Source organism: Nyctereutes procyonoides, unplaced genomic scaffold (assembly GCF_905146905.1).
Source record: "Nyctereutes procyonoides isolate TBG_1078 unplaced genomic scaffold, NYPRO_anot_genome, whole genome shotgun sequence".
In the NCBI taxonomy this organism is placed as follows: Eukaryota; Metazoa; Chordata; class Mammalia; order Carnivora; family Canidae; genus Nyctereutes; species Nyctereutes procyonoides.
The window spans coordinates 8,076,561-8,090,813 of record NW_026575031.1 but is presented as its reverse complement, the minus strand read 5'-3'; the positions used below and the strand labels follow the sequence as shown (position 1 = coordinate 8,090,813).

The 14,253-nt window shown below is 38.9% G+C and overlaps 1 protein-coding gene across 1 annotated transcript in view; it reads right to left on the bottom strand.

Moving 5' to 3' along the window:
- Positions 1-14,253, bottom strand: part of RTF1 (RTF1 homolog, Paf1/RNA polymerase II complex component) — a 53,861-nt gene that overhangs the window by 13,577 nt on the left and 26,031 nt on the right. Inside the window, exons 3-6 of the mRNA XM_055316821.1 lie at positions 11,403-11,550; positions 10,194-10,398; positions 2,550-2,664; positions 1,764-1,875 (exon numbers count right to left, since the gene is read on the bottom strand). Of these exons, the coding sequence (XP_055172796.1) occupies positions 1,764-1,875; positions 2,550-2,664; positions 10,194-10,398; positions 11,403-11,550 (580 nt within the window). The remainder of the gene's footprint in view (positions 1-1,763; positions 1,876-2,549; positions 2,665-10,193; positions 10,399-11,402; positions 11,551-14,253) is intronic.

Sequence of the window (14,253 nt, the reverse complement as noted above, 5' to 3'; positions counted from 1 at the left end):
TGGTCACCTTTGGAAGCTAAGGTACTAACTCATTCTTTTGAAAATTAGTATATAAAAGGAATAAAAAATCCAGCATTTACTCTGCCTTTCCTATACAAAGTATACCTGATAACTTAATAGCTGATGAGAAGTTTCTCTTTATAAAAGTAGACAGGATAATAAATGAAGAAAGATTAGAATATCACCATTTTGCAACTCATAATGCATTAAATGATCTAGGTAATGATTATCAGTGACTGCTGGGACAGAACTTATTACTATTATCAAATTCTTCATCCTTCTCTGTATCCACACCCTTTGCTATGTGACTTGGTAGTCTTCCCAGCTATTTATGATGGGCTTGTCACGTGATTTGCTTTAGCCAATGGAATATGCACAGACCTGACACTGTCTGCCAATGTCAAGTCTGGGCCTCAAGAAGCATCTTATGGTTCTGCTTGCCCCTATTACATTCTGCCATCACCATGAGAGGAATGTGCCCTAGGTATACTGGTCTGAGGAGGGTGAATGATAGGTGTAACAGACCTGGTCCCAAACTGCAGCCTGGAGACAATCCCAGCTAATTTGAATACGAGGCAATCCTCTGCTGAACAGCAGATGTATGAGCAGGAACAAGTAAATATTTCAGTTTGGAGCAGTCTTTTTTTTTTTTTATAATTTATTTATTCATTTATTCATGAGAGATCCAGAGAGAAGAAGAGACATAGGCAGAGGGAGAAGAAGGCTCCCTGCGGGGAGCCCGATGTGGTGGGACTTAATCCTAGAGCCCTGGGATAATGCCCCGAACCAAAGGCAGATGTTCAACAACTGAGCCACCCAGATGCCCCTGGAGCAGTCTTTTAGTTCACATTATTGTGGTAAAAGCTAATTGACAGAGCTAATAATATCACAAAATGAGAGCCACAGATATTATGTGTCTCCTGATGGAAGTAATACCATCATCTACAACTTAGCCTTCTCCTCCAAACAAAAACCAAAACAGAAGCAAGACAAAGCGAATTTGTTTATTAATTCTCTAGTTCTAACTACAAATTATAAGAAATTCAAGAGACTACAGCAACACATTTAACACTTCCAATGGGATTTACCTAGCATCTGACAAATTGCAGGAGATTCAAGAGTCTACAGAAACACATTCAACATTTCCAATAGGATGCACTCAGCATCTGAGAAACTATAGGATGAATGACCTACTTTCTTCAAAATAAGCTGCAAGAGGGAAAAAGAGATCAATAAGAAACCTTATACAGATAAAGTAACTTCAGGGACATACTGACAAATCACAACGTGTGGATATTTTTAAGACCTTGATTCAAAAACCAAATTAGCATAGTTTAATTACATAACTAGAGAAATTTGAACACTGAGTAGATATTTGATAATCTTAGGAAAATTACAGTTATGATTTTTTAGATGTGATAGTAATATTGTAGTTATGTTTAAAACAAAAGAGTCCTTATCTTTTAAAGACAAATATGGAAATATTTATGGTTAAAATACAAAGATGCTGTAATTTATGTCAAAATAACCTGATCAAAGAGGGGAATGCAGATTTAACAAGATTGGTTATGAGTTGATTGTTGAGGCTCAATGATGGGTTCATGGAGGTTCATTATACCATTCTCTGTATGTGTTTGAAATTACCCATAATCAAGAGCTTAAAAAAAAAAAGCTGATAAAAGGGGGGAAAACATAAATGGGCATCAGAAAGTCAAATCCTATAATCACAGACACAAAGTAGATACTACATTTTCCCCACTGACCTGTTCTGTTCTTCCGTTTTTCTCGCTCTGCTTTTAGCTCCTCCATGGCTTGAGATTTCTTATCTAGTTTCTCATCCCGTTTGGAACGCCGTTCCTTGTTGTGGGATGTTACCTGGGAAGGAAAAATATGTGGGATGGCTCTTTTCATTAACTGCCAACGACAACATTCTCTATACCTAACAATCAATTCAGTTTTCCAATGTGAATCTTTGTGGGGTACAAAAATGGAAACTTGTTTAAGGGAAGAGAGCATCCTCTAGTGGACAAAGAGGATAGCATAAAGCCAGCCCCTGCTCTTACCTGCCTAATAAACAGAAAACCTAAGAATTACAGGAATAAACACTTTCTGGAAGGACACCCTAGACATGGCTAATATTTGTTGATATTTTCAACAAGCCTTGTGTGATGAACGCAGAGATGACTAATTTTTGCAGCTACATTTATGACCGAGTCCAGGATGACACACACCTGAATAAACCTCATAACCAATCCAGCTACCTGGGACAGGATGTCTATCAACTTTCCCTTAAGGAATGCTCACACACCAGTGAGCTGTTTTTTTAAAAGCAGATTTGAGTGAAGAATTTCTAAGGAATTAAACAGCCTGGCTAATGGTGAAATGCTATGAACAGAGGTTAATGAACCTGCAAGATAAAGACAGCATGTCTTGTACTAACTGAACTAGGTTGATTAATATAAATCTTTTTTAAAAAAAATCTTTTACATAAACACACACACTCAAAATTGAGGTTTATTTTTGATAATAAGGATCCCTGAATTTCCTACCTGAGATTCTTGAATCTGTGTCAGCTTTTTCTTTTCCTGCTCCTCTTCTTGCTTTTTCTTCTTTTCTTTCTTTTCTTTCTTTTTGGCTGTTTTTAGTTTTTTCCTGATTTCAAATCTGGTTAAAAGATATTTTTTTTTGTTTTTAGGTGGCAATGAAGTATTTACAAAAACTAATTTCTATTAGATAGGATAAAGGAGGAAGTAAGTAGGGGGGAGGAAAAAAAGTGAGGGGGAGGAGTTAAACATCTTGGTTTCCTGCAAGAAACTCCAATGTCCCTTTTTTTTTTTTTTTAAGATTTACTTTATTTATTCATGCAAGACAGAGAGAGAGAAAGAGAGGCAGAGACACAGGCAGAGGGAGAAGTAGGCTCCATGCAGGGAGCCTGACGTGGGACTTGATCCCGTGTCTCCAGGATCACACCCTGGGCCAAAGGCAGTGCTAAACTGCTGAGCCACCTGGGCTGCCTGAAACTCCAATGTACCTTATAAAAATATTAAAAATATTGAACATAAGTACATCAAAAATACTTGAAAGCATTAAGTTGGAAGAGACTTAAAATGAGAGAAAACATTCTGGATATTGGTGTATCCTGTTGGTTAACACACAGCTCTTCTTCAACCTTCACATAACAAGAAAATAGATGATTTCTGAATTAACTGCAATGATGTTCCATTAGATACAGAATGAAACCACAGACAGCCACTGTCACATTTTTTAAAAAAGATTTATTTATTTATTTTAAATATTTTATTTATTTATTCATAAGAGACCAGAGAGAGAGAGAGAGAGGCAGAGACATAGGCAGAGAGAAAAGCAGGCTCCATGCAGGGAGCCCGATGTGGGACTCGATCCCGGGACTCCAGTATCACGCCCTGAACTGAAGCCAGATGCTTAAGCACTGAGCCACCCAGGTGTCCTGAGATTTATTTATTTTAGAGAGACAGAGAGAGAGCAGGGGAGTGGGGCAGAGGGAGAGAGAATCCCAAGTGGACTCCACACCGAGGTTGGAGCCCGACTTGGGTCTCAATCTCACAACCCTGAGATCACGACCTAAGTCGAAACCAAGAGTTTCACCACCCAGGTGGCCCCACCGTCACCTTTTTAAGGTGGTCAGGACAAACACTGTATCTTAAAAACACCACTCTTGGGATGCTTGGCTGGCTCAGTTGGTGAAGCATGTAATTCCTGATCTCCAGGTTCTGAGTTCAAGCCCCACACTGGGTGTAGAGATTACTTAAAAATAAAATCATAAAACAAAAATAAAAACAACAAAAAATCACTCTCCATCTTTCTTCATGAGGAAAAATGCCTGCCCCCTTCCCCAAACTCCACACCAGCAAATATAATGAATAAATACGTAGTGAATACACTATTCTCTTCAACAAATGCAATCTAGAGACATCTGGGTGTCTCAGCGATTGAGCATCTGCCTTTGGCTCTGGGTGTGATCCTGGAGTTCTGGGATTGAGTCCCATATTGGGCTTCCTGCATGGAGCCTGCTTCTCCCTCTATGTCTCTACTTCTCTATGTCTCTCATGAATAAATAAATAAAATCTTTAAAACAACAACAACAACAACAACAACAACAACCACCCACCACACGTAACAACATATTCCTAAATAACCAATGGGTCAAAGAAAAATCATAAGGGAGGGGGATCCCTGGGTGGCGCAGCGGTTTGGCGCCTGCCTTTGGCCCAGGGCGCGATCCTGGAGACCCGGGATTGAATCCCACGTCGGGCTCCCGGTGCATGGAGCCTGCTTCTCTCTCTGCCTGTGTTTCTGCCTCTCTCTCTCTCTCTCTCTCTCTCTCTCTCTGACTATCATAAATAAATAAGAATTAAAAAAAAATCATAAGGGAAATTAGAAAACAATTTGAGGACTGAAAATACACACACAACATAATAAAACTTATAGGATGTAGTTAAGGCAGTGCCAAGAGGGAAATATATAGCTCTAAATGCCTATATTAAAAAAAAGAAGATAGGGGTTGCTGACCGGCCGGTTGAGTTTGGTAGAGCATGGGACTCTTGATCTTGGGATTGTGAGTTCGAATCCCATGTTGGACACAGAGCTTATTTAAAAAAAAAATATTTCAAACCAGTAACTTTACCTGAAAAGAGTGGAAAACTAAATGTAAAGCAAGCAGGAAAAAAGAAAAGAATTAATAACAATTAGAGCAGGAATTAATGAAAACATGGAATAGGAAAACAATCATCAATGGAACCAGAAGTTGCTTCTTCAGAAAGATCAACAAAATTGACAAACCTCTGTCTAAATTGGCCAAGAAAAAAAAGATAGAACACTCAAATTACTAAAATCAGGTATGAAAGAGACATCACTATCAACCTTATAGAAATAAAAAAAATATATCATAAGGGAACACTATGAACAACTATATGGCAACAAACTAGGTAATTTGGACAGAATGGGAAAAATCTCTAGAAAGCCACAAACCGGGCAGCCCGGGTGGCTCAGTGGTTTAGTGCCGCCTTCAGACCAGGGTGTGACCCTGGAGTCCCGGTATCAAGTCCCATGTTGGGCTCCCTTCATGGAGCCTGCTTCTCCCTCTGCCTGTGTCTGTGCCTCTCGCCCTCTGTGTCTCTCATGAATAAATAAAATCTTAAAAAAAAAAAAAAGCCACAAACCACCAAAGCTGACTCAAGAAAAAAGAGAAAAATCTAGATAGACCTGAATAAGACATTGAAATAGTAACTTTAAAACTTCCCCAAAGAAAAGCTTATGCCCACATGGCTTCCCTGGAGAATTCTCCTAAACATTCAAAAAAGAACATCAATTCTTCCCAAATTCTTTCAAAAAAGAGAAGAAACACTTCTCAAATCATTCTATGAGGCTATTTTTATCCTGATACCAAACCAGACAATAACATTACAAGAAAAGTATAGGTCGATATCTCATGAATACTGACATAAAACTCAGCAAAATAGCAGCAAATTAAATCCAGCAACTTATAAAAAGTATGATATACTATGACCAAGTATAGAATTTATCTCAGATATGCAAGGTTGGCTCAACCTAAGAAAGTCAATCACTGTAATATACCTTTTATTAATAAAGTACAAAAATATCATGACTATCTCAACAGACCCAGAACAAGCATTTGACAAAATCCAACACCTATCTTGATAAAAACTCAAAAAACTGGGGGATCCCGGGGTGGATCAGTGGTTTGGTGCCTGCCTTTGGCTCAGGGCGTGATCCTGGAGACCTGAGATCGAGTCCCACATTGGGCTCCCTGCATGGAGCCTGCTTCTCCCTCTACCTGTGTCTGCCTGTCTCTCTCTCTGTCTTTTATAAATGAATAAATTTAAAAAATAAAAAAAATTAAAACTCTCAAAAAACTAAGAATAGAAAAGAACTTCCTCAATAGATAAAAGGTTATCTATGAAAAAACCATAGCTGGGGGATCCCTGGGTGGCTCAGCGGTTTAGTGCCTGCCTTTGGCCCAGGGCGCGATCCTGGAGACCCCGGATCGAGTCCCACGTCAAGCTACCGGCATGGAGCCTGCTTCTTCCTCTGCCTGTGTTTCTGCCTCTCTCTATCATGAATAAATAAATAAACAAATCTTTAAAAAACAAAACAAATTAAACCATAGCTAACATAATACTTGATGAAACACTGAATGCCTTTAAAAAATAGAAAGGAACCAGTAAAATTTATCTTTTTTTGTAGCTCACATGATCTTATATATAGAAAATATGTATTTTTAAAGATTTTATTTATTTATTCATGAGACACAAAGAGAGAGAGAGAGGGAGGCAGAGACACAGGCAGAGGGAGAAGCAGGCTCCATGTAGGGAGCCTGACGTGGGACTCGATCCAGAGTCTCCAGGATCACACCCTGGGCAGAAGGTGGTGCTAAACCACTTAGCCACCCGGACTGCCCTACATATAGAAAATCTGAAAGAATCTACTAAAAGCTATTAAAACTAATAAATGAGCTCACCAGGGTTGGAGGGGACAGGATCAATATACAACAATTAATTGTATTTCTATATACTTACAATGAACAATCTGAAAATGAAACAAAGAAAACATCAATTTGTAATAGTACGAAAAGAATAAAATATTTAGGAATAAATTTACAGGTGCTAGCCTTTTACACCCAAAACTGTAAAACAGTATTTAAAGATATTAAAGAGTATCTAAATAAGTAGAAAGATAGTTCATAGATTGAAAGACTTAATATTGTTAAGGTGGCAACGCTCCCAAATTTGATCCACAGATTCAACACAATTTCTATAAAAATCCCAACTGCTTCTTTTGCTTTTGCAGGGAAAGCTGATACTACAATTCATATGGAAATGTAACAGGCCCCATATAGCCAAAACAATCTTGAAAAAAAAATTGGAGGACTTGCACTTTCCAAGAACTGACTACAAAACTACTGTTAATAAAACTGTGTAAGACAGACATAGAGATAAATGGGAATGATCTCAAAATAGACCAGTGATCTAAAACTATAAGACTCTCACAAGAAAACATAGGGGTAAATCTTCATGACTTTGAATCTAGCAATATTCTTAGATATGACATTAAAAGTTTCAACAAGAAAGGAAAAAAATAAATTGTACTTCATCAAAATTAAATGTTTTTGTGTACCAAACAATACTAGCAAGAGAGTGAAAAAAATACAACCCACAGAACTGGAGAAAATATTTGTAAGTCATTTATATAAGGGTCTGATAAGCAGACTATAGGACAGCCTGGGTGGCTCAGCAGTTTAGTGCTGCCTGCAGCCCAGGGCGTGATCCTGGAGTCCCAGGATGGAGTCCCATATTGGGCTCCCTGCATGGAGCCTGCTTCTCCCTCTGCCTGTGTCTCTGGCTCTCTCTCTTTCTCATGAATAAATAAATAAAATCTTCAAAAAAAAAAAAAAAAAAGGAGACTATACAAAGAACTCTTACCACACAACAGCAAAAAAAACCAGTTAAGAAATGGGTTAAGGACTTGAACAGACGTTTCTTCAAAGATAGATAAATGGCCAACAAAGATATCATAAGATGCTTATCATCATTAGCAATAGGAAAATAAAAATAAAGACCACAATGAAATACTACTTTACATAACCAGGGTAGATATTATCAAAATGAGGGGAAAATAAGAGGTGTTGGCAAGGATGTGGAGATATCTATACTGCTGGTAGATAAGCAAATCATGCAGCTGCTGTGAATGACAGTTTGATGGTTTCTCAAAAATTAAACATAAAATTATCAAATGACCCAGCAATTCCACTCTTAGATCTATATCCAAAGGAACTGAAAATAGATACTCAAACACATATTTGTATATGAATGTTCATAGTAGCAATATACACAGTAGCAAAAGGTGGAAACAACCCAAATGTCAATCAACAGATGAATGGATAAACAAAATGTGGTATATACAAGCAAAGAAATATTACTGAGCCATAAAAAGGAACGAAGTACTGATATGCTATGTGGATGAACTTCAAAAAATATGCCAAGTGAAAGAAGCCAATCACAAAAGACTACATGTTGTATGATTCCATTTACACAAGATGTCCAGAAATAGGCAAATCTGTAGGGACAGAAACTAGATTAGTGGTTGCCTAGGGCTGGGAGGCTTGAGAGGAGAGAGAAATGACTAGTAGTGATACAGGATTTCTTTCCAGGGTGATAAAAATGTTTTGAAATTGTGAGAAACAGCTTTGTGAATATATAATGGCCACTGAATTGTACACTTTAAACAGGTGGATTATTGTATACAAAACGTATCTCAATAAAATTATTAAATGAGATCCATATAAAGATTTTTTATTTATTGATTGATTGGCTCCACACCCAGGATGGAGCCCAATACAGGGCTTGAACTCAACACTCTGAGATCAAGACCCAAACTGAGCTCAAGAGTCCATGCTTAACTGACTGAGCCACCAAGGAGCTCCTATAAAGACTTTTATTAAGTGAATAGGAAAAAGTTTCTGAGTTACTATAATGTGCTGCCTTACAGCTAAACAAATGAACTACAAAAAAGTATCAATTTTCTGTGAATGGCTCTGAACTTCTGTTTTAAGTTATCATCCCTGTAAACATTTCTCTAGTCACTGAAAAAAGGCACTGACTCAGCCAACTGTCTCATTAGTATGAGGTGAAAACAATAAAACCCAAGTCTGATATGAGCCACCCATTATTCTCTAGCTACTCTGGGATTTTACCATAGGGCCCTACTGGCCTTATACAAGAATCTCATTAGCTCACCACAGTCCAGAAATACAAATTTTAAGCCATCTCTAACCACCGAGCAACACCAGCACAGTTTCTTCAGTCCTGTTTGTTCCAACACAGGTAACCTTAAAAGTATTTATAATCAAAACAAATGTTTACTAGTTGCTGCTGACTGAAAGCTAAATATTCTTGTCCAGAGTAACTTACTACATACTTAATACGGTCTCCAAAAGGAACAAACAGGTGCCCCAGATGAAATGCAACTAACTGCAGTCAGAGAAAATTCTATTTTTCTTTCATGTTATTAGGTAGGTAGAAAAGGCTCCTAGTTCTGAGGACTCTTATTTCTAGAAACAGAAAATATATTTATTTTTACTCTGAAATTCTGTTATAAGGAAAAATTTTGGCCATTTAAATATGGCAAAAGTAATTCAGGAAATACTGAAGTAGATTTTGACTATCAAAAGACAATTTAAGGGGATGCCTGGGTGGCGCAGCCGCTGGGCGCCTGCCTTCAGCTCAGGTCATGATCCTGAGATTTGGGATTGAATCCCGCATCGGGCTCTCTGTTAGGAGCCTGCTTCTCCCTCTGCCTGTGTCTTTGTCTCTCTCTCTCTCTGAGTATGTCTCTCATGAGTAAATAAATAAATCTTAAAAAAAAAAAAAAAAAAAGACAATTTAAGGGCAGCCCAGGTGGCTCAGTGGTTTAGCGCCGCCTTTGGTCCAGGGCGTAATCCTGGAGACCCGGGATGGAGTCCCATGTCGGGCTCCCTGCATGGAGCCTGCTTCTCCCTCTGCCTGTGTCTCTGCCTCTGTGTGTGTGTGTATTCTCATGAATAAATAAAATCTTAAAAAAAAAAAAAAAAGACAATTTAAGGGGCACCTGGGTGGCTCAGTTGGTTGAGCATCTGCCTTTGGTTTGGGTCATGATCCCTGGATCCTGGGATTGAGCCTTATGTTGGGCTCCCTGCTCAGCAGAAGAGTCTGCTTCTCCCTCTCCCTCTGCTCCTGCTTATGTGCTCTCTCTCTCTCTCACTCTGTCTCTCAAATAAATAAATAAAATGGTTTTTTTTTAAGATTTTATTTTATTATTTATTCATGAGAGACAGAGAGACGGAGAGAGAGACAGTGAGGCAGAGACACAGGCAGAGGGAGAAGCAGGCTCCATGCAGGGGGCCCGATGTGGGACTCGATCCCCAGTCTCCAGGATCATGCCCTGGGCTGAAGGCAGCGCTAGACCACTGAGCCACCGAGGGATGCCCCTCACTCCTTTTTTTAAAAGGCAATTTAACATTTGAGTTAAAAAAAAAAAAAAACAAACCACCATGCTGGAAGAATAGTCAGATACCTCAGAAACTATTAGAAGTTCTAGGTTTTGAATTCTGGGAAGACAGGGCTCCAAATGTGAATTTTATTAAGGAATTACAACCTTACCTTTTTTTCAACACCTCCCTCTTTTCTATGCGGTTGAACAGTTCTTGCTCTCTTTCTTTCTCTGTCATCTGCTCCAGACGGGCCCTGTCTTCCTCATCACCCATGAGGTCTTCTCCATAGCCATCATGGAATTCTTCATCTTCTGAGGAAGAATCTGAATCTGAACTGGAGGAGGAGCTGTTGCTGTCAGAATCTGATACTTCACCTACAACAAGGCCCAAACATAAGATTAGGCTATGCTACAGAAGACTGAGGCCATAGAGATGACCCTACAGGGTTGATAATCATTACCCCTATGCCCCTCCCCCCACCTTATTAAACTAAGCTCTATGCCCAATGCAGGGCCTGAACTCACAACCCTGAGATCAAGATCTGAGCTGAGATCAAGAATCAGATGCTCAACCACATGAGCCATCGAGGCACTCCTAAGACTCATAATTGTTAAGTAAATTAATTATTACCATAATGGTTAAAAAATGGTGATTTTCAATCATTTCTTGTATACTTATTAGTTGACATTTAAAAAATTCAATGTTTTAATGAGTCATTACAACGAATGGTGAATTCTCAAGGAAACTGGATCCTTACAGGATAAAGGGTAATAGAAAAGGCAGTATACATTACAAATGAGTATTAAGTTAAACTAGCAATTTAGTAAAAACTCTGCTTGATTCAGTTTGAGCTAACATTCACAGACATGTGCTTAAAACCAGGTTTGGCCAATTCTATAAAGGCCAGTTTGTACATAAATGTTATTTCTTAAAAGAAATGTTAAGTTTATCATTCTAGTCCTGGAACAAGTTCAATTTTATCCTAGTGTTAGCAAAAATTCTGGAGCTGATTTCAAAGTAAGAATATATATATATATATTTTTTACTGAGTTGTGTATCTGTTTTGAGGATTTTCCTCCTCAGCCAGACCATGCATAAGCAACCAAGAGAAAGGGTAAAGTGAGTTGAGGCTCTAATGCAGGGACTCTTCATGGATGGGCTCCAGGGGCCTCACTAGCCCTTTGGAATTATATATTTTTCTTGCTTCATTTAGATTCTCAAAGGACCCATGACCACTGAAAAGGTTATGGACCAATGCAATAAAGATGGAGGCCATGCTGTAATTCAGGCCCATGCCCACCTCACCACCATCTCTGACTCTGTAGCTTCAACCTGACAAGAATGGGAGTTCACCCCAGGTCTGGGCCACTGGGCTCACCTTCCTCAGGGGCTGAGCTCTCAGCAGAACTGTCTTTATCCGAACTGCCTGAGGAGGCAGTTTTATTGGCTTGTTTCTTCGTGGTTCCTTTCTTCTCTATTTTTCTGGCCTTTCCTTTCTTCTTATTTTTATTGCTCCCAAATGTCCACTACAAGGAGAAAAGAAAAAAGAAAACTGAAACGGACTTTATTGGGAAAAGCTGGAAAAGTCAAGAGTTGAGTCCCGGATATTCATCAAAATGATTATGAGTCTTTACTGCTTTCAAACCAAAACAAAAATACTTTATATGAAGAAAGATATGGATTTTTGAAACCTTGGTTAAAACTTCCTAACTTTCAGTTTGTAATTTCTTAGAGATAGTAAATAGATAATGTATATAATCAACATAAAATTTAAATAATGTACTTTTCATCACAATGGAAAAACATATGAACCTTATGGCAAATCAACTGAGCTAATTAATTAACTCAGTTGGTACAGAACACAGCTTCTAATGTTTCCTAGGGCAGTAATTGCTAGGGGTTGGTATATCTGGGTTTCATCACACAGAAGACAGTTTAGTTTTGGGGTGGGTCCCAGGAAGGCAGGGAATAAAGCTTGGTAGCAGGAGAAAACTGTAGAAAGCATAGGGGGAGAAGGATGAAGGTCAATTCCTGGCATGGATGGTAGCACTGGTACCAACTGCATGGAAACAGAGTGTAAACAAGATTATTAATTAGATATACACGTGTATCTCTCTTTTTTTTTCTTCAAGATTTTATTTATTTATTCATGAAGGACACAGAGAGAGAGAGAGAGAGAGAGAGAGAAAGAGAGAGAGAGAGAGAGAGAGAGGCACAGACACAGGCAGAGGGAGAAGCAGGCTCCATGCAGGGAGCCCAAAGTGGGACTCAATCCTGGGTCTCCAGGGTCATACCCTGAGCCTAAGGTGGCGCCAAACCGCTAAGCCACCCGGGCTGCCCTCTTTCTTTTTTTAAACTGCATATTTAACACTACAATATAATGTTTAAATTGGATCATGAACAGGAGATACTATGTCTAAACATAAGGAGCTTGCAATTTGGGTTAACAAATAACAGGCAGGCAATACATAGTCACCTCAAGGCCAGTAACATTGTCTTTATCAAGCACTTTAATTATAAAAATGAAAGACTATATATGATTGTTTTAAAAATTCACAAAAACTATTTTGGTTATAATGGGGTACCTGCATGGGCAGTATCTGCATGGGGCAGTATCTGACTCTTGGTTTCAGTTCTGGTCACAATCTCAGGGTCGTGAGATCAAGCCCAGTGTTGTGCTCCACACTCAACACGGAGTCTGCTTAAGACTCTCTCCCCCTCTTCTTCTGCCCCTCCTCCTCCTCCTCAAATAAATAAACAAATCTTTGGGGGGAAAAAAGGCTGTTAAATTCTATTTGGTTATTTGAACCACACCTCCTTTGATATTTTAACTCATCAATTTTAGGAGGATGATTTTAGGTGAAAAATACATTACATACATTACTTGGGAGCTTTATTACATACCTTACTTGGGAGCTTTATTTTATGTACTACAAAAAAATCACCTTCATTTTTTTAGCATCACATTGAATTATAGATCTGGTATTAACAGAAACTTTCTACATCTACTATTTAACAAAAATACAAAGTCTTTGCTTCTTGTATAATGTGATCATAAGTTAGTTTCCTACCTCAATAGTTAAGATCAGAAGCAAATTTGTTTTGGAGGGTTTTGAGGGTGGTAGAGGAATAGCTCTGGCAGGGTTTTTATCTTAGAAATGTTCCTTATGAGCTATTCTTAAGAGCCCTTAAGAGTCTGCCAGAATAAAATATCGAAAAATCAAAGGATTAAAGTCCTTTTCACATTTTAATTTACTTTATTTTTTAAAAAGATTTATTTATTTGAGAGAAAGAAAGAGAGAATGCACAGCGTGTGCATGTGTGAGCAGAAGGGACAGAGAGAAGGGAGATAAGCAGACTCCCTGCTGAGCTCCATTCCAGGACCCTGGTGATCCTGACCTGAGCCCAAGGCAGACACTTAACCCCTTAACCGACTAAGCCACCCAGGCACCCTTAGTTATTTTTCCTATGTGTTGTTTTTTTTTTTTTAAAGATTTTATATATTTATTCGAGAGAGAGAGAGAGAGAGAGAGAGAGAGAGAGAGAGAGAGAGAGAGAGAGAGGTGCGCAGACACAGGCAGAGAGAGAAGCAGGCTCCATGCAGGGAGCCTGATGCGGGACCTGATCCCAGGTCTCCAGGATCACGCCCTGGGCCAAAGGCGGCGCTAAACCGCTGAGCTACCCGGGCTGCCCGAAACCTTGGTTATTTTAATTGCCACTTATTTTTGTACTTAAGAGTCAGGAAGAAGGGAAAAGTGGGAAAAAAAAAAAAGAAAAAGGTCACATGTTCTAGAATGATCTATTAAATGAGTGAACAGTAACTTTTTTTTTTTAAAGGACTTTTGAGGTCATGATTTTTTTAAATTTTTATTTATTTATGATAGTCACATAGAATATAAGAGAGAGAGAGAGAGAGAGAGAGAGAGAGAGAGGCAGAGGGAGAAGCAGGCTCCATGCACTGGGAGCCCGACGTGGGACTCGATCCCGGGTCGCCAGGATCGCGCCCTGGGCCAAAGGCAGGCGCTAAACCGCTGCGCCACCCAGGGACCCCGTAACTTTTTTTTTTATAAGTGAATTTACCTCTCAAACTAAACATTTCAACACCTAGATCATTATTTAGGAATCCCAATGCTTTTCCTCTAAAGCCTACTTTTCAACATATCAAACTTTAATCACTCAGGGAAGGTAATTTTTAGGTTAGTTTGAAAAAACCCAAAAGAGGCCAAAAG